The sequence below is a fragment of the Physella acuta genome, unplaced genomic scaffold (genome assembly GCF_028476545.2).
Source record: "Physella acuta isolate Inbredline_101_S28 unplaced genomic scaffold, ASM2847654v3 ptg000051l, whole genome shotgun sequence".
Lineage (NCBI taxonomy): Eukaryota > Metazoa > Mollusca > Gastropoda > Physidae > Physella > Physella acuta.
Window position 1 is genome coordinate 167,763 of NW_026731571.1, and position 20,257 is coordinate 188,019.

General features: G+C 41.8%; 1 protein-coding gene across 2 annotated transcripts in view; it reads left to right on the forward strand.

The window, feature by feature from the left end:
• The window catches only part of LOC131946144 (uncharacterized), a 75,096-nt gene extending 63,999 nt beyond the window's left edge, over nt 1–11,097 (forward strand). For both annotated transcript variants that reach the window (XM_059306801.1, XM_059306807.1), the window contains 4 exons: nt 73–612; nt 2,678–2,917; nt 7,884–8,004; nt 9,067–11,097. In XM_059306801.1, the coding sequence (XP_059162784.1) occupies nt 482–612; nt 2,678–2,917; nt 7,884–8,004; nt 9,067–9,915 (1,341 nt within the window). In that variant the 5' untranslated portion in view covers nt 73–481 and the 3' untranslated portion in view covers nt 9,916–11,097. The remainder of the gene's footprint in view (nt 1–72; nt 613–2,677; nt 2,918–7,883; nt 8,005–9,066) is intronic.
• The last annotated feature ends 9,160 nt before the right edge of the window (nt 11,098–20,257 follow it).

Consider the following 20,257-nt stretch of genomic DNA (forward strand, 5'->3'; position numbering starts at 1 on the left):
ACCCGCTAACATCAGAATCTACATTCTGTTCCACATTCATTCAATAAATTCTCTCTCAAATTTGATTTCCAGGAATCCACTTGATTATATCCCCTGATCTTGTCGAGCGGGAACCTGCAGGCACAACGTCAAATATCAACTTGGATTTTTTTTTTACCGCCAAGTTTAGCCCATTTTGGACAGAAGACAGACCCATTACATCGATGTGTTGATTTATTGCGTCAAGCACTAGACGAGCACGACGGTGCAAATCTTCAAACCGTGTAGTTGAGGAGTTGCATCTACACCTTCAACTTTCTCGTCTGAGTCAGAACTACTTTAATAAACTGCTCCAGTCAACGCACTCAGAAGCTACAAAAAGTTACCATGGAAACATTGGTGTGACGTGGAGTTCTGTGAAGGTCCGTGACGTCATCAATGGTCCATGACGTCAGCCCCGTCTAAAGGTCCGGTCCGTGCCAGCCGTCAGGTGACCTGACCCATGTTGACAAGCACGCCGCTGTCGCTACTTACTTTCATCATGGAGAGCGTTCAGCAGCTAGACCCCAGTCTGCTCAAGTTCTGGGAGGGCTTCCCGTGCCCCCCGCCCTGGAAGGAGGAGCTCCTCTTTAGGTGAGTCCCGGCTTACATCATTGGTCCCCAGTCCCTGCTTACATATCTAGTCTACAGTCCCTACTTATATCATTGGTCCCCAGTCTCTGCTTCCATATCTAGTCTACAGTCCCTGCTTCTATATCTAGTCTTCAGTCCCTGCTTCTATATCTAGTCTTCAGTCCCTACTTCTACATCTAGTCTTCAATCCCTACTTCTATATCAAGTCTTCAGTCCCTACTTCTATATCTAGTCTTCAGTCCCTACTTCTATATCTAGTCTTCAGTCCCTACTTCTATATCTAGTCTTCAGTCCCTACTTCTATATCTAGTCTTCAGTCCCTGCTTATATCATTGGTCCCCAGTCCCTTCTTCTATATCTAGTCTTCAGTCCCGGCTTACATCATTGGTCCCCAGTCCCGGCTTCCATATCTAGTCTTCAGTCCCTACTTCTATATCTAGTCTTCCGTCCCTACTTCTATATCCAGTCTTTAGTGCCGGCTCCTGTTGGAGGTCAACATTAGTCCCAGCTTTTTAAAATATCTATTTAAAAAAACATTAATTTCAAAATAAATATATGAAATTTTAATCTGTGAAGTAATATGTGGAAAAAAATCTCCAGTCGATGTTCAATGAAGTGACATACATATGGTTAAAAGGTCTGAGTATCAAGTAAAGTGACATGTTTAAAACTATAAGTTTAGTGACATACATATGTGTAAAAAAATCTATCAAGTTTAGTGACATACATATGTGTAAAAAAAAATCTGATTCTATCAAGTTTAGTGACATACATATGTGTAAAAAAAAATCTATCAAGTTTAGTGACATACATATGTGTAAAAAAAATCTATCAAGTTTAGTGACATACATATGTGTAAAAAAAATCTATCAAGTTTAGTGACATACATATGTGTAAAAAAATCTATCAAGTTTAGTGACATACATATGTGTAAAAAAAAATCTGATTCTATCAAGTTTAGTGACATACATATGTGTAAAAAAATCTATCAAGTTTAGTGACATACATATGTGTAAAAAAATCTATCAAGTTTAGTGACATACATATGTGTAAAAAAATCTATCAAGTTTAGTGACATACATATGTGTAAAAAAAATCTATCAAGTTTAGTGACATACATATGTGTAAAAAAATCTATCAAGTTTAGTGACATACATATGTGTAAAAAAATCTATCAAGTTTAGTGACATACATATGTGTAAAAAAAATCTATCAAGTTTAGTGACATACATATGTGTAAAAAAATCTATCAAGTTTAGTGACATACATATGTGTAAAAAAAAATCTATCAAGTTTAGTGACATACATATGTGTAAAAAATCTGAGTCTATAAGTTTAGTGACATACATATGTGTAAAAAAATCTATCAAGTTTAGTGACATACATATGTGTAAAAAAAATCTATCAAGTTTAGTGACATACATATGTGTAAAAAATCTATCAAGTTTAGTGACATACATATGTGTAAAAAAATCTATCAAGTTTAGTGACATACATATGTGTAAAAAAATCTATCAAGTTTAGTGACATACATATGTGTAAAAAGAAAAAGCGGAAGTGGCCACGCCTCTCAGACATTCAAATGAAACCAAAGTGGGCCAAATTGTATCTCGTTGATTGAATATCCCGGGCCACGGGCCGGCCAGTCAGGACGGTTAAGCTGATTTTCCTCTTCAGACGCAATTCACATCCTGTCTTTAGGGCTAACGGTCACAATCATGCCTGGAGAGATCTTAGGTCAAGCTCAAATAACTGGTCAGCTGCCCCGTCCCACTCTTCAAATGGTCATCAGCCCAGACACTTTATCACTTGGTTTGGTAGACAACTACGTCATATAGTGGTCTTATGCTTAGATGCTTAGAGTCAAGTTTAGTGTAGGCAGCTACCTAAAGTATAGTCAAGTTTAGTGTAGGCAGCTACTCTAAGTATATACTATTCATATATATATATATATATATATATATATATATATATATATATATATATATATATATATATATATATATATATATATATAATGTTGCGATAAGGCAACTGAGTTAGATTGTATGCACTATGTCCGCAGACTCAACTGGACAGGCTGTGTGGGGGTGGATGTGGGTGAGAGGGTCAAGCTGTATATGGCAGACAAGTGCAACATCCGGCACGACGGCAAGAAGATCCTGCTGGAGCCCGGCGACGACAAGGAGGCGGGGGGCGTCATGGTGGAGGAGGACTGTGCCCTCGCTTGCCAGCTCATCATTGGTGTCGTCTGCGTCCTGTTCCTCGTCTTGCTACTGGTGGTCGTCGTCTTCTGTGTGCGCAGGTGAGTCGATGGTGGGTGGTGGTAGGTCGATGACAGGTGAGTCGATGGTGGGGTGGTGGTAGGTCGTGTGGATGACAGGTGAGTCGTGGTGGGGTGGTGGTAGGTCGTGTGGATGGCAGGTGGGTCGTGGTGGGTGGTGTGGATGGCAGGTGAGTCGCTGGTGGGGTCGTGGTAGGTCGTGTGGATGACAGGTGAGTCGCTCGTGGGTTGGTGGTAGGTGAGTCCTGGTAGGTCGAGTGGATGGCAGGTGGGTCGTGGTGGGTGGTGGTAGGTCGTGTGGATGACAGGTGAGTCGTGGTGGGGTGGTGGTAGGTCGTGTGGATGACAGGTGAGTCGCTCGTGGGGTGGTGGTAGGTCGTCTGGAGGACAGGTGGGTCTTGTGGATGACAGGTAGGTAGTGTGGATGACACGTGGGTAGTGTGGATGACAGGTGGGTTTTGGAGATGACATGTGGGTTTATGTTATTGTGGGATGTGGGTCATACAACTAGAGACGTATTTAGCCTACACACACGTTCTCAACCTTATCAATGTAAAGTAAACGTTTTTTAATTATCATTAAGTAGGACAAATTGTAGTTAATTATTAAAGGCTTAAAGTATATTGCCAGAAGCGACTAACGAAGATTAATTAAATGATGTGAAGTAATCCTCTCTTCATACTGAGAATCTGTTTCTGTACTGTATCATCCAAACTTGGATCGGCGCAATGGCCGTTTTAGCCTCGAGCACACACGTGACTCCAATATATATATATATATATATATAAAAGCGCCAGAAGCCGTATGTGTAGAGTGATGCGCTCCAATATTAATGAAGCAATATAAATGTTCTGTTCTCGAGTGTCTCATTACCAAATAAATGATGCCCATTGCTGGGGCTAATGGAATTTGTGTAAGAAGCCATCCCATAGCTTGCAGGTAGGCGATTAACTATTCAGAGAACGGTGCCGTGTCGCCAGCATCCTTAACGTCAGCATTAGGATTCACGCAGACACTCGAGGAGTGCAGTCCCTGATTGCGCTCCCCTGCCGCCCGTGAATGGGTGCCCGGCCTGTCTCTGGCGTCGTGTAGCCGGGGCTCGTGCAGGGGCATAACTCATGCTGGTCACAGTGACGGTGTTGTCTGTCCGTGTTTGTCCAGAGCGTCCTAAAATTCGCCCGTCCTTTGAACGTGGTGGGTGCCGTCACCCCGGCCCCATCGATCGGACGCTCCTCTATTGACTCGGGTAATGCAGCTCTCAGCTGGCACACACATTCTGGTGACGTATTCAGCACGTCACGTGGCACGTACAGCAATGTTTGTCTGCCCATCAAGGCATCTGTCCACGCTTGGTCATCTGTATGCGGCTGTATCATGTATGTCCCATGGACATTTTCATGTATGTCCCATGGACATTTTCATGTATGTCCCATGGACATTTTCATGTATGTCCCATAGACATACGACTGTAGGCTGCCTACAACGATAACGAAGACATACCTCCACATAAGCTTGATAAAAGATTCTAGAAGTTTTTGTAACTGCTAAGCGATCATAGGATAATGATTTACCCATTTTACTGTTATTTTTGCGGAAGAAAAAAATAAGCCTAAGATTTTATTACGATTTACGAGTTAAAACTTGATTTATGGTTTGTCAAACGTGTGCATTGATATCCTAGCTTAGAGTTATGCCATCGTAAATTTCAATTTTTCTGCGAGCAAATTATTTTTGTACCCCACCTTCCCACACCACCCCCCAGATAAAATATTAGCGTCATTAACCCCATGCTTTCTCATTCAAAAAAACTAATTAACGTTCAGTCTTAAGGTGATTAAGCTGCAAGCTATTGCGTCCATTAGAAAGATATCACTGTACTGATGAGAAGGACATTACTGCGCCGACTAGAGGACATTGCTATCGAATTGAGGACAAAATAGATTTGAGGGTATCATTGTATAAACCTGAGGACACAACTACCGAAATGAGGAAACTATCGATTTGAAGACTTGTTGAATTGATTTTAAGACCTCACTGACCAGAAATACTAGGGCATTTAGTCAACGTATCGTTTGATTCATTGATGTCATATTTACCTTTATCATACATTTCATCAACATTCATTTTTTTTTTGCTTTCTCGTATACAAAGTATAGAGAAAGTATTGTAATCGTGCCAAAAAAAATCGGGATTTTTGCAAATCTCGACGTTTTAGGGCTCCCTGAGTCGGAAAAACAGAGTGTTGCAATCTTGTCCGTATGTCTGTGTGTGTGTGTCTGTCTGTCTGTCTGTAAACACGATAACTTGAGTACCGTTACGGCTAGGTTGATGAAATTTCATATATAAGTATTATGTTAAATTTGTATCAACTTTTCAGCGATTTCCGGTAACCCGAAGTGGAACTTTTTCTACTTTCAATTTTTCAAAAGCCTATAACTTGAATACTATTTCAGATAGACAAATGAAATTTCACCTATAAGTAAAAGATCTAATTCTCTGCCTTCTTTCAAATTTTGATTAATTTTCGTTGACCGGAAGTATTAATTTACGCTATTTCCGATTTCTCAAAAATGCATGTGAATTTATAAAGTACTAATAATATTCTGCACTGTTATACACATTTTGTTTGGCGTTCACATGGTGCGCAATTCTTTTTTTCTACGCGATTCTATTCTATTTTTAAAAGTTTAGGTAATTAATAATGGATTTTACATCATGTCTATATCCCGAGTTGTCATCCCCCGTAGTGTTATATAAGAATATTCGAGAAAGTTTAGGGGAGATCACTCCCGTTTTTTTAAATAAATTATCTACGCTGCACCCCCTCCCCCACCCAATTCCTAGTTTTATACAGTATACTGTATACGTCCTCATCAGCCCATTTAGGAAAGCCAATTCAAATCCTTCTTTAACACACGACTATTTTTAAAATGCCCACACATTCCAGTTACCTTTTATTTTTAGCGTCAAATGTATTTAAAGCTCACACGACATAATGATCTCCCCGCCTTGTGAGGCATTGCTCGCATAGCACGGCCATTATGGCGATAATCGTATGATAATCTTTCTTTGTCTTCTCATCCTGTGTCGCTCAATTATCGCCCGTTAATATCGCTTTATCACCGGCGTGTGAGTGATCTCCCTTCAATTTCCTGTCTTGGTTTCTGTGCTGGGCAGATGGCGCCCCCTACGTTCACGTCCTGTGTTGTTAGATGGCGCCCCCTACGTTCACGTTCTGTGCTAGGCAGATGGCGCCCCCTACGTTCACGTCCTGTGTTGTTAGATGGCGCCCCCTACGTTCACGTTCTGTGCTGGGCAGATGGCGCCCCTACGTTCACGTCTTGCGCTGTTTAGATGGCGCCCCCTACGTTCACGTCTTTTGCTAGACATATGGCGCCCCCTACGTTCACGTTCTGTGCTAGGCAGATGGCGCCCCCTACGTTCACGTCTTTTGCTAGACATATGGCGCCCCCTATGTTCACGTCTTGTGCTAGACATATGGCGCCCCCTACGTTCACGTCCTGTGTTGTTAGATGGCGCCCCCTACGTTCACGTTCTGTGCTGGGCAGATGGCGCCCCCTACGTTCACGTCCTGTGTTGTTAGATGGCGCCCCCTACGTTCACGTCCTGTGTTGTTAGATGGCGCCCCCTACGTTCACGTTCTGTGCTGGGCAGATGGCGCCCCTACGTTCACGTCTTGCGCTGTTTAGATGGCGCCCCCTACGTTCACGTCTTTTGCTAGACATATGGCGCCCCCTACGTTCACGTTCTGTGCTAGGCAGATGGCGCCCCCTACGTTCACGTCTTTTGCTAGACATATGGCGCCCCCTATGTTCACGTCTTGTGCTAGACATATGGCGCCCCCTATGTTCACGTCTTGTGCTAGACATATGGCGCCCCCTACGTTCACGTCTTTTGCTAGACATATGGCGCCCCCTACGTTCACGTTCTGTGCTAGGCAGATGGCGCCCCCTACGTTCACGTCTTTTGCTAGACATATGGCGCCCCCTATGTTCACGTCTTGTGCTAGACATATGGCGCCCCCTACGTTCACGTCCTGTGTTGTTAGATGGCGCCCCCTACGTTCACGTTCTGTGCTGGGCAGATGGCGCCCCCTACGTTCACGTCCTGTGTTGTTAGATGGCGCCCCCTATGTTCACGTTCTGTGCTAGGCAGATGGCGCCTCCTACGTTCACGTCCTGTGCTGGGCAGATGGTGCCCCCTAAGTTTGGGTGTTGTGCTGGGCAGATGGTGCCCCCTACGTTCACGTCCCGTGCAAGGCAGATGGCGGCCCCTACGTTCACGTCCTGTCGTATTGTGGATACACGGGAGATAACCCAATTGTCAGACTCTTCTGTCTCCCAACAATTGCTTCTGTTGAGCGCTCAGTGCTGGCCTAGATTGTGATGAAAACTTTGGCTCGCCGGCTATTTAATTAACCAAATGAATTCAGCCCGTTAATATTATTTTGTTGTAAAAAAATTGTTTCTCAAACATTTCATTCTAAAAATATGGCGCAAACTATTTTATTCTCTACAAAAACAGGTCGCAAATGGATGAGGACGGTCCGTCCCGTGAATAAAGTTATTTTTATTCAGCATGTGTGTGTGTGTGGGGGGGGGGGGGGTTGGAATTGATGCAGTTTTGATAACTATCACATATAGGCTAATGTTCGAACTGTTTATCTTAAATACGTTAAAGTTTTAATGTCCGACCGTCTGGACTGTAAGGCCCCCCTATGACCCCGGCTGTCCGACTATGACCCTGACAATGACCCCGACTGTCCTAAGACACCGACTGTCCTGACTATGACCCCGACTGTCCTAAAATCCTGCCTGTCCTGACTATGACCCTGACCATGACCCCTACTGTCCTGACTATGACCCCGACTGTCCTAAAACCCCGACTGTCCTGACTATGACCCCTACTGTCCAACCCCCCCCCCCCCAGTCCCCCGTATAACGCCAATGTTCTCTCCCTACCCCAGACACAGGGCCAAGCCGTCCAGTCCCAGCCACCAGTCCTCACTGACCGCTCACCCCGACAACGCCAAGTACTACACCAGCTGTCACTACGCTTGTGCCCCCGTCGTCGGTCGGCAGTTACAGGTAGGTACACGTCATGGTACACGTCACCGTACACATGGTACACGTCACCGTACACGTCACTGTACACATCATGGTACACATGGTACACATCATGGTACATGTCACTGTACACATTACCGTACACATGGTACACGTCACCGTACACGTCACTGTACACATCATGGTACACATGGTACACATCATGGTACACGTCACTGTACACATCACCGTACACATGGTACACGTCACTGTACACATCATGGTACACGTCACTGTACACATCACCGTACACATGGTACACGTCACTGTACGCATCATGGTACACATCATGGTACACGTCACTGTACACATCATGGTACACATCATGGTACACATCATGGTACACACCATGGTACACGTCACTGTACACGTCATGGTACACATCATGGTACACGTCACTGTACACGTCATGGTACACATCACGATATACGTCATGGTACACGTCACCGTACACGTCATGATACACATCACCATACACATCATGGTACACGTCACCGTACACATAATTGTACACATCATGGTACCCGTCACTGTACACATCATAATACACATCATGATATTCATCATGGTACATATCACATTTCACATCACCGTACACATCACTGTACACATCATGGTACATATCACATTTCACATCACCGTACACATCACTGTACACATCATGGTACACATCATGGTACACGTCACCGTACACATCATGGTACACACCACTGTACACATCACCGTACACATGGTACACATCACATTTCACGTCACCGTACACATGGTACACGTCACCATACACATCATTGAATACATCACATATACGTTCTTGTAAACCACTCAAAACATCATGGTATACATCCCTCTCATCACTGCAAACATCACCTTACATTGTACTTATCCTACTTGAATTTTCTAAATATAAATATTTATGCAAAAAAAATGTGTCGCGGTTATTCCGCCTGAATTCATATTCTACACGGCTGAATTATCTAATATTTTACACGAATTAATTATTAAATATTGTACACGGCTGAATGATTCCCACTGTTGACCTTTCAGACGAGCCTAAATGGTGACCGGCTAGAGACCAGCATCCTGCCACCTGGTGCCAACAACGGCCACTACCAGCCCGGCATGTACCCCCAGCACAACTGCCAGCAGAACTACCACCTAGCCCGACACCAGCCCCCGCGCATGATCAACACCCCCTACGGCCAGGTCCCCGCCCACACCTCCTCCCTGGTCGTCCCCCACCACCTCCGCTACTACCGCAAGCTGGACGGCGCCTACAGCTCCTCTAGCATCTCCAACAGCGACCGCTCCCCCGTCTACGAGTCTATCGGTGACGCCGACTCCGTCAGGGAGAGAGCCCGGGGACGGGATGCGTCCATGTCGGAGTGCGAGTTCTGCGACTGTGGCGGTGACCACGCCAGCGACCAGAGCGGGTACGTGGGCTACCAGGACCCTATCATCCTGGGGGATAACGTGGGCCACAGGGCCGTCTACATCGACAAGCAGGGCCGGGCCTACCACGACTCGGGCTCGCTCATCTCCCCCCAGCCAGCGGAGGACCCCCCCGGGCCGTGTCCCCCCATGTACATGGACGGTTACTATGGTGATAAATGCCCGCAGACGCTGCCCCTGAGGCCACTCCGAGGTCAAGGAAAGAGAGACGAGGCTGGACTGAAGGAATACCCCGACATTGAACACGATGAAATCTCTCCCTTGAAGAACCAACCGGAGGGGGAGGGCAAGTCTGATGGCCCGACCAGACGCCGCCCCTCCTCGGGGAGCTGCTACAGCAACAACAGCTCCATCTACAGGGAAGGTAACTACGGCGGGCAGAGGCGAGCCATTCCAGCGCTACATCCACACTACTTTGTTGCTTCCCCTGATGAAATTAGTTGACACGGTGTAGGGCGGGCGCTGAACAAGGGGGTGTTGCCACTGGCAGTGTGACACTGTGTCACTGGCAGTGTGACAGTCGGACACTTGTCACTGGGACATTGGATGAATCCGTGGACAGTCTTGGAGAGAATATGGAAGGTCAATATGACCCAGGCATCCTGTCACAAACGTTGAGACAGTCAGAATTTCAGAAGGAGACAATCAAATGTAGAATATCTCGAGTTGTAACCTTTTTTTAATACAGCAATTTAATTACGTCAGTGTACGAATAATTATCTTAATTATGTGAACTTATTCCATACTGTGTAATTATAGTCACATGAGTTAGTTGCTTCATTGAATTTCGGCCACACCGACCTCCTTGTACCAATCAAATCAAGGGACATAACTTGAATAAAACTAAAATTCTCAAATTTCTGAGTAACCTAACCTGATTATTGTTTCTGTAAAGTTAATTATTTTTAAAAATAAAACTAGGTAGATACTGATAGATTTTGAAGATATTGGCCATTTAATTGTTTGTAAATTTTACTGGATTGTAAATATTAAAATGTAAATCTCAAATTATTATCCAATAAAAAATAGTTTGCTGTTCAACTGTTTAAAATGTTAACTACTAAAATATGATAAGCATATCAGTTGTTTTTTTTAAATAATATTAAATAAGAATTTGACTAATTTAATTGTGTACAACATTATGTCTTAAATTCTTTCATGTTAATGCCAATTTCTAAGCCAAGAATTGTAATGTGCCAAAATTTTGCAATGCTGCAGGTAATAGAAGCAACACTGTTCTGTGGTGTTCAAACTTATCTACACTAGCTAAATATAGGACATTATTTTACTCTTTTCAAACATGGGATGTGAAATGAACTACAGTAGTGATACTTGTGGCGGCATCAGTCAATTGTTCACATTTAGTTTGACGTGTGACACTTCACTATTTAGGTGTCCTTGTTTTTATACACATTTTTTGTTTACATTTGATCACATGACCACCAAAGCTCTTAACATTTTTTTCTGCATTGTAAACTGAATGATGCAATGGTGTAAAAACTAATGCTTTGCCTTATAATTTCAATTCCAGTTCATGCAATATTGTATATTTTATGTGACAGTTCTGTATTTGAGTAGAGAAATCATGTTTTAGTTTTTTAAATCACATTACATTAAGTATCTAGATGAATTGTGTATGTCCTTTCCCATAGCCTACAAGATTAATACTGTGTAAACCTATCTTATAGGCTACAACTATAATGTTGTGTAAACCTATCTTATAGGCTACAACTATAATGTTGTGGAAACCTGTCTTATAAGAATGTGACAAAAGTTGTAAGTGTAGTTGCGTGTGTCAGCGCACAACATGAAAAACATTCCTAGATCAGCTTCATCCAACATGCTGGTCTGTGCTGTGTGGAGATTTTGTTTGACACTTTCCATGTCAGACATCTCGTCTCTCATCTGAGATTAGTGATCACCTCATCTGTCTGTCTGTGTGGCCAGTTCTTTGTGGCCCAACCATTGTGAGTGGCCAGTTGTTGTTGGCCCAACCATTGTGTGGGGCCATTCATGTTGGCCCAACCATTGTGTGGGGTCAGATGTTGTTGGCCCAACCTTTGTGTGGGGCCAGATGTTGTTGGCCCAACCATTGTGTGGGGCCAGATGTTGTTGGCCCAACCATTGTGTGGGGCCATTCATGTTGGCCCAACCATTGTGTGGGGTCAGATGTTGTTGGCCCAACCATTGTGTGTGGCCAGATGTTGTTGGCCCAACCACTGTGTGTGGCCAGATGTTGTTGGCCCAACCATTGTGTGGGGCCAGATGTTGTTGGCCCAACCACTGTGTGGGGCCAGATGTTGTTGGCCCAACCATTGTGTGGGGCCAAATGTTGTTGGCCCAACCATTGTGTGGGGCCATATGTTGGCCCACCCACCGTGTGGGGCCAGATGTTGTTGGCCCACCCACTGTGTGTGGCCAAATGTTGGCCCAACCACTGTGGGGCCAGATGTTGTTGGCCCAGCCATTGTGTGGGGCCAGTCCTTGTTGGCCCAACCATTGTGTGGAGCCAGATGTTGTTGGCCCAACCATTGTGTGGGGCCAGATGTTGTTGGCCCAACCATTGTGTGGGGCCATTCATGTTGGCCCAACCATTGTGTGGGGTCAGATGTTGTTGGCCCAACCATTGTGTGTGGCCAGATGTTGTTGGCCCAACCACTGTGTGTGGCCAGATGTTGTTGGCCCAACCATTGTGTGGGGCCAGATGTTGTTGGCCCAACCACTGTGTGGGGCCAGATGTTGTTGGCCCAACCATTGTGTGGGGCCAAATGTTGTTGGCCCAACCATTGTGTGGGGCCATATGTTGGCCCACCCACCGTGTGGGGCCAGATGTTGTTGGCCCACCCACTGTGTGTGGCCAAATGTTGGCCCAACCACTGTGGGGCCAGATGTTGTTGGCCCAGCCATTGTGTGGGGCCAGTCCTTGTTGGCCCAACCATTGTGTGGAGCCAGATGTTGTTGGCCCAGCCATTGTGTGGGGCCAGATGTTGTTGGCCCCACCATTGTGTAGTGTGTGAGCCAGTTGTTGCTGTGTTTTTGTTCTGTAACCTTGTAAAGTGAGTTCACATTTTTAAAATTCTCTTGTATTCACTTTGCAGTCTGCCTCATGTTTTCAACATTTGAATGTTTTAAGCTGGCCCATCTCAATGCTGTGAATGCTATGTTTCAAACCACACAAAATATATGTATGACAATCATAGCAGTAAAAAAATACCTTTGACTTGTACATATTGATATCTTGTATATGTACACTGATCGAACATCTCTTTTATTCTTATTTGTTTTGTATAATTTTATAATGTGAATGAATTGTTTTGTAAAAAATATGTTCTTTTTCAAATTAATTGTGTTTCTAATTAAGCTCTGATTGTTGAATAATTAAATAAAAGTACTAGAAGAATGGAAAATGACAACTAAATATTAGCTATTTAAGTGTTAAAAAATAATCAAAGATGACTAAATTAATTAATTAATTAGAAATAAGTGATTAAGTGTCAACAGGCCAGAATTCAATTGGGCAGACTTATTGCAGATGGAAATAATAATTACAATTTGGTTTTTGTTTTCAAAGACTTGCCTACTCAAGTGTTTTGGTCTGGACGGTTACTATCACGTGATCAGTCTTGTTGCTATCACGTGACCAGTCTTGTTGTTATCACGTGACCAGGCTTGTTGCTATCACGTGACCAGGTTTGTTAAATATTACCATCATTGCTAAATTGTGGACTAAATTATAACTTCATTACAGTGATTCCTCTGGTACAAAAATCACTGGCGTGGTTTGAAGGAAGATTTGTAGTTGGTTTTTTTTTCTTTTAAACCTTTCCATGCACTGAAGGAAGGAAAAAAATTCTTCATGGAAAAAAAATGTCTTGTTTTTGACAATCTTCAAGGGACATGACATGTTTAACTTGTCCAAATATTTAACATGTCCAAATTTTAAACTCGTTGTCCAAATGTTTAACTGGTTGTCCTAATGTTTAACATGTTGTCCTACTGTTTAACTGGTTGTCCTAATGTTTAACATGTCTTACTGTTTAACATGTTGTCCTACTGTTTAACTGGTTGTCCTAATGTTTAACATGTCCTAATGTTTAACTGGTTGTCCGTTCTGAATGTTTACCACTGGACCTACGTCATCACATCACATGACCCACTTTAAAATAAACACTGATTGGTTAACTCATTCTTGTTTGTTTTCATTTGATAAATAGCCTAGATAGAGTTTGCCCAGTGTGGTGCTTAACAGAGTTTCTTCCAGGCATCTCTTCGGGGGGGGGGGGGGCGGGGGCGAAGCCATTTCCCCCCCCCCCCCCCGAACGAAATGAAATTTATATAATTTATATAGAAAATATATACTTTTAACAGTGTCCGCCCCCCCCCCCCCGGAGAAAAAAGTCTGGAAGAAACACTGGTGCTTAATACAACACAAGATTGCCTGACCACGATTTTAGGACTCAAAAAAGTTTGTAAAACGTCGAGGCATGACGTAGCGTGCTAGAGGAGGCCGAGAGATTAGGAAAGAATTGGGAACAGCTGAAGAGAGTGTCACAAGGGGGGGGGGGGAGTGCGGACCGCACCGGGTGATACCATAGCGAAAGTTGCAAAATATAGGCCTATAGAAGTAATATACTTTTTGTCAGCTGAATTGATGATTAATTAGAGTTAATCCAGCTATATTAATAACTGACTATAGATAAGCATCTTTACTATTAACTGTATAACTGTACACACTTTAATACTATCACCCGAGGGGGGGGGGGGTGAAGAGTGTAATACCAACCACAAACTTTACAGAGGAAAAAAGGTTTGTTGAGTATTTTTGAATAGCTGATCAATCAACGACCGGGGAGGGGATGACACCGAAATCTAATAATTTACGATAAAAACAATGTTTTTTCTACGTGAATTAATATAATGTTCGCAACAAATTGACGCCATTCGGCAAAATGGGAGGGGGTGAAACCAATTGTAGAAATCTGTAATGTTTCAAAGAAAATAAATGTAGAAATCTGTAATGTTTCAAAGAAAATAATTGTAGAAATCTGTAATGTTTCAAAGAAAATAAATGTAGAAATCTTATGTTTCAAAGAAAATAAATGTAGAAATCTGTAATGTTTCAAAGAAAATAAATGTAGAAATCTTATGTTTCAAAGAAAATAAATATAGAAATCTGTAATGTTTCAAGGAAAATAAATGTAGAAATATGTAATGTTTCAAAGAAAATAAATGTAGAAATCTGTAATGTTTCAAAGAAAATAAATGTAGAAATCTGTAATGTTTCAAAGAAAATAAATGTAGAAATCTTATGTTTCAAAGAAAATAAATGTAGAAATCTGTAATGTTTCAAAGAAAATAAATGTAGAAATCTGTAATGTTTCAAAGAAAATAAATGTAGAAATCTGTAATGTTTCAAAGAAAATAAATGTAGAAATCTGTAATGTTTCAAAGAAAATAAATGTAGAAATCTGTAATGTTTCAAAGAAAATAAATGTAGAAATCTGTAATGTTTCAAAGAAAATAAATGTAGAAATATGTAATGTTTCAAGGAAAATAATTGTAGAAATCTGTAATGTTTCAAAGAAAATAAATGTAGAAATCTGTAATGTTTCAAAGAAAATAAATGTAGAAATCTGTAATGTTTCAAAGAAAATAAATGTAGAAATCTGTAATGTTTCAAAGAAAATAAATGTAGAAATCTGTAATGTTTCAAAGAAAATAAATGTAGAAATATGTAATGTTTCAAGGAAAATAATTGTAGAAATCTGTAATGTTTCAAAGAAAATAAATGTAGAAATCTTATGTTTCAAAGAAAATAAATGTAGAAATCTGTAATGTTTCAAAGAAAATAAATGTAGAAATCTTATGTTTCAAAGAAAATAAATATAGAAATCTGTAATGTTTCAAGGAAAATAAATGTAGAAATATGTAATGTTTCAAAGAAAATAAATGTAGAAATCTGTAATGTTTCAAAGAAAATAAATGTAGAAATCTGTAATGTTTCAAAGAAAATAAATGTAGAAATCTTATGTTTCAAAGAAAATAAATGTAGAAATCTGTAATGTTTCAAAGAAAATAAATGTAGAAATCTGTAATGTTTCAAAGAAAATAAATGTAGAAATCTGTAATGTTTCAAAGAAAATAAATGTAGAAATCTGTAATGTTTCAAAGAAAATAAATGTAGAAATCTGTAATGTTTCAAAGAAAATAAATGTAGAAATCTGTAATGTTTCAAAGAAAATAAATGTAGAAATATGTAATGTTTCAAGGAAAATAATTGTAGAAATCTGTAATGTTTCAAAGAAAATAAATGTAGAAATCTGTAATGTTTCAAAGAAAATAAATGTAGAAATCTGTAATGTTTCAAAGAAAATAAATGTAGAAATCTGTAATGTTTCAAAGAAAATAAATGTAGAAATCTGTAATGTTTCAAAGAAAATAAATGTAGAAATATGTAATGTTTCAAGGAAAATAATTGTAGAAATCTGTAATGTTTCAAAGAAAATAAATGTAGAAATCTGTAATGTTTCAAAGAAAATAAATGTAGAAATCTGTAATGTTTCAAAGAAAATAAATGTAGAAATCTGTAATGTTTCAAAGAAAATAATTGTAGAAATCTGTAATGTTTCAAGGAAAATAATTGTAGAAATATGTAATGTTTCAAAGAAAATAATTGTAGAAATCTGTAATGTTTCAAAGAAAATAAATGTAGAAATCTGTAATGTTTCAAAGAAAATAATTGTAGAAATCTGTAATGTTTCAAGGAAAATAATTGTAGAAATATGTAATGTTTCAAAGAAAATAATTGTAGAAATCTGTAATGTTTCAAAGAAAATAAATGTAGAAATCTGTAATGTTTCAAAGAAAATAATTGTAGAAATATGTAATGTTTCAAGGAAAATAATTGTAGAAATATGTAATGTTTCAAAGAAAATAATTGTAGAAATATGTTATGTTTCAAAGAAAATAATTGTAGAAATATGTAATGTTTCAAAGAAAATAATTGTAGAAATATGTAATGTTTCAAAGAAAATAATTGTAGAAATATGTAATTATGTTTCAACGAAAATAGTTATAAACAATATTTGTCACTTTGAAAATAGCAATAGAAATTCTACATTGATATAGAACTATAGAGCATTATGGCGTGGTTGAATGGTAGAGTTTACGACTGCTAACCCGAAAGTCTCGAGTTCAGATCACGGGCTCAAGTCTGTAGGAAGTCCCTGGGTACCCGATTCTAGTCCACCCAGAGGCGTAGCGAGGGGGGGGCGGGGGGGGGACATATGTCCCCGGGCGCCGACCTTAGGGGGGGGCGCCAAATTGACAGTTTGAGGGGGGGTGCAAATGAAAAGTTCGAGGGGGGGGGGTGCAAATCGAAAGTTTGAGGGGGGGGGGGGTGCAAATGAAAAGTTCGAGGGGGGGTGCAAATCGAAAATTTGCTCCCGAGGGGGGCGCCAAATTGAAAGTATGTCCCCGGGCGCCGGGAAGGGTCGCTACGCCTCTGAGTCCACCCAGCTCTGATGGGTACCTGACTCTAGTCCACCCAGCTCTGTACCTGACTCTAGTCCACCCAGCTCTGATGGGTACCTGACTAGTCCATCCAGCTCTAATGGGTACCTGAACCCGACTCTAGTCCACCCAGCTCTGATGGGTACCTGACTCTAGTCCACCCAGCTCTGATGGGTACCTGACTCTAGTCGACCCAGCTCACCAGCTCTTATGGGTACCTGACTAACGTTAGAGAAACTATGGAGGCTAAGCATAGCACTGGCTACACTATTCCCGTGTATGTCCAGGTAATTAGAACAGATAAACTCTACTTCGTCTACCCCTTATGTCTTGGGCACGAACGAGAAAATTAAAATATGCTATGCACATAGAGTAAACCTAGAGGGTGCTGACACTATGCACATAGAGTAAACCTAGAGGGTGCTGGCACTATGCACATAGAGTAAACCTAGAGGGTGCTGACACTATGCACACAGAGTAAACCTAGAGGGTGTTGGCACTATGCACATAGAGTAAACCTAGAGGGTGTTGGCACTATGCACATAGAGTAAACCTAGAGGGTGCTGACACTATGCACATAGAGTAAACCTAGACGGTGCTGACACTATGCACATAGAGTAAACCTAAAGGGATCTGGCACTATGCACAAAGAGTATGTAATATATTGAGCTTAATATTGAGGGGAACTCACTATTCTTGTATTAGTCTTATAATGTTTGAGTGATGTCCCTTGTATGTCATGTGTCTTCCGGTAGCTAAATAAAGTCTAGATACATCAACGTGGCTCTATCGTCCAGTGTATCATTATAAAAACTACAATCTATTACAGAGTAAACCTAGAGGGTGCTGGCACTATGCACATAGAGCAAACCTAGAGGGTGCTGGCACTATGCACATAGAGTAAACCTAGAGGGTGCTGGCACTATGCACATAGAGTAAACCTAGAGGGTGTTGGCACTATGCTCATAGAGTAAACCTAGAGGGTGCTGGCACTATGCACATAGAGTAAACCTAGAGGGTGTTGGCACTATGCTCATAGAGTAAACCTAGAGGCTGCTGGCACTATGCACATAGAGTAAACCTAGAGGGTGCTGGCACTATGCACATAGAGTAAACCTAGAGGGTGTTGGCACTATGCTCATAGAGTAAACCTAGAGGCTGCTGGCACTATGCACATAGAGTAAACCTAGAGGGTGCTGGCACTATGCACATAGAGTAAACCTAGAGGGTGTTGGCACTATGCTCATAGAGTAAACCTAGAGGGTGCTGGCACTATGCACATAGAGTAAACCTAGAAGGTGCTGGCACTATGCACATAGAGTAAACCTAGAGGGTGCTGGCACTATGCACATAGAGCAAACCTAGAGGGTGCTGGCACTATGCACATAGAGTAAACCTAGACGGTGCTGACACTATGCACATAGAGTAAACCTAGAGGGTGTTGGCACTATGCTCATAGAGTAAACCTAGAGGGTGCTGGCACTATGCACATAGAGTAAACCTAGAGGGTGCTGGCACTATGCACATAGAGTAAACCTAGAGGGTGCTGCACATAGAGTAAACCTAGAGGGTGCTGGCACTATGCACATAGAGTAAACCTAGAGGGTGCTGCACATAGAGTAAACCTAGAGGGTGCTGGCACTATGCACATAGAGTAAACCTAGAGGGTGCTGGCACTATGCACATAGAGTAAACCTAGAGGGTGCTGGCACTATGCACATAGAGTAAACCTAGAGGGTGCTGCACATAGAGTAAACCTAGAGGGTGCTGGCACTATGCACATAGAGTAAACCTAGAGGGTGCTGGCACTATGCACATAGAGTAAACCTAGAGGGTGCTGGCACTATGCACATAGAGTAAACCTAGAGGGTGCTGCACATAGAGTAAACCTAGAGGGTGCTGGCACTATGCACATAGAGTAAACCTAGAGGGTGCTGGCACTATGCACATAGAGTAAACCTAGAGGGTGCTGGCACTATGCACATAGAGTAAACCTAGAGGGTGCTGGCACTATGCACATAGAGTAAACCTAGAGGGTGCTGGCACTATGCACATAGAGTAAACCTAGAGGGTGCTGCACATAGAGTAAACCTAGAGGGTGCTGGCACTATGCACATAGAGTAAACCTAGAGGGTGCTGGCACTATGCACATAGAGTAAACCTAGAAGGTGCTGGCACTATGCACATAGAGTAAACCTAGAGGGTGCTGGCACTATGCACATAGAGTAAACCTAGAGGGTGCTGGCACTATGCACATAGAGTAAACCTAGAGGGTGTTGGCACTATGCACATAGAGTAAACCTAGAGGGTGCTGGCACTATGCACATAGAGTAAACCTAGAGGGTGCTGGCACTATGCACATAGAGTAAACCTAGAAGGTGCTGGCACTATGCACATAGAGTAAACCTAGAGGGTGCTGGCACTATGCACATAGAGTAAACCTAGAGGCTGCTGGCACTATGCACATAGAGTAAACCTAGAAGGTGCTGGCACTATGCACATAGAGTAAACCTAGAGGGTGCTGGCACTATGCACATAGAGTAAACCTAGAGGGTGCTGGCACTATGCACATAGAGTAAACCTAGAGGGTGCTGCACATAGAGTAAACCTAGAGGGTGCTGGCACTATGCACATAGAGTAAACCTAGAGGGTGCTGGCACTATGCACATAGAGTAAACTTTGGGCCATGCACTAAAGAATATTTTAACATAATAATATTAAAATCACCATCCCCACATTTTAGACTGTTCTATCGAACAATACAATCGACCATATCAAGCCTACATTCTAGACTACTATCACAAGTTTGACGACACATTTTTGCATTACAAAAAGTAATGTTAGAAACTGGATTGTAGCCGTAGTTTCACATTTTTTTTTATCAGCATGCTCAATATTGATCGAGCCCAATTGATATTTTAGGCAGTTGTGACGTCATTTTTAAGGCCGGAGTGCGGAACTGGCTTTTTGTAACTAAATGTGTAACAATGGGGATCAGTGTTTCGGATATTTTCTTATTTATAACTCCAGTGGTGGTGGACACTGGTTACAGTACATGATTTCTATATAAACATTTTTTTCTTCTATTTCTTTAAGGGGGGGGGGGGGGGCGAAAATATGCCTAAAAGAAAAACTGATGGGGATGGTGGGGTGGCGATTAAAATTATTTTCTTTTTTTTTCTTTTACTTGTTTTTTTTTATCATGTCCACCCCCTCACCCTCGAGGAAATAGAGAAAATAAGCCTATATGATATGACTAGTATCTGCCCGCCCC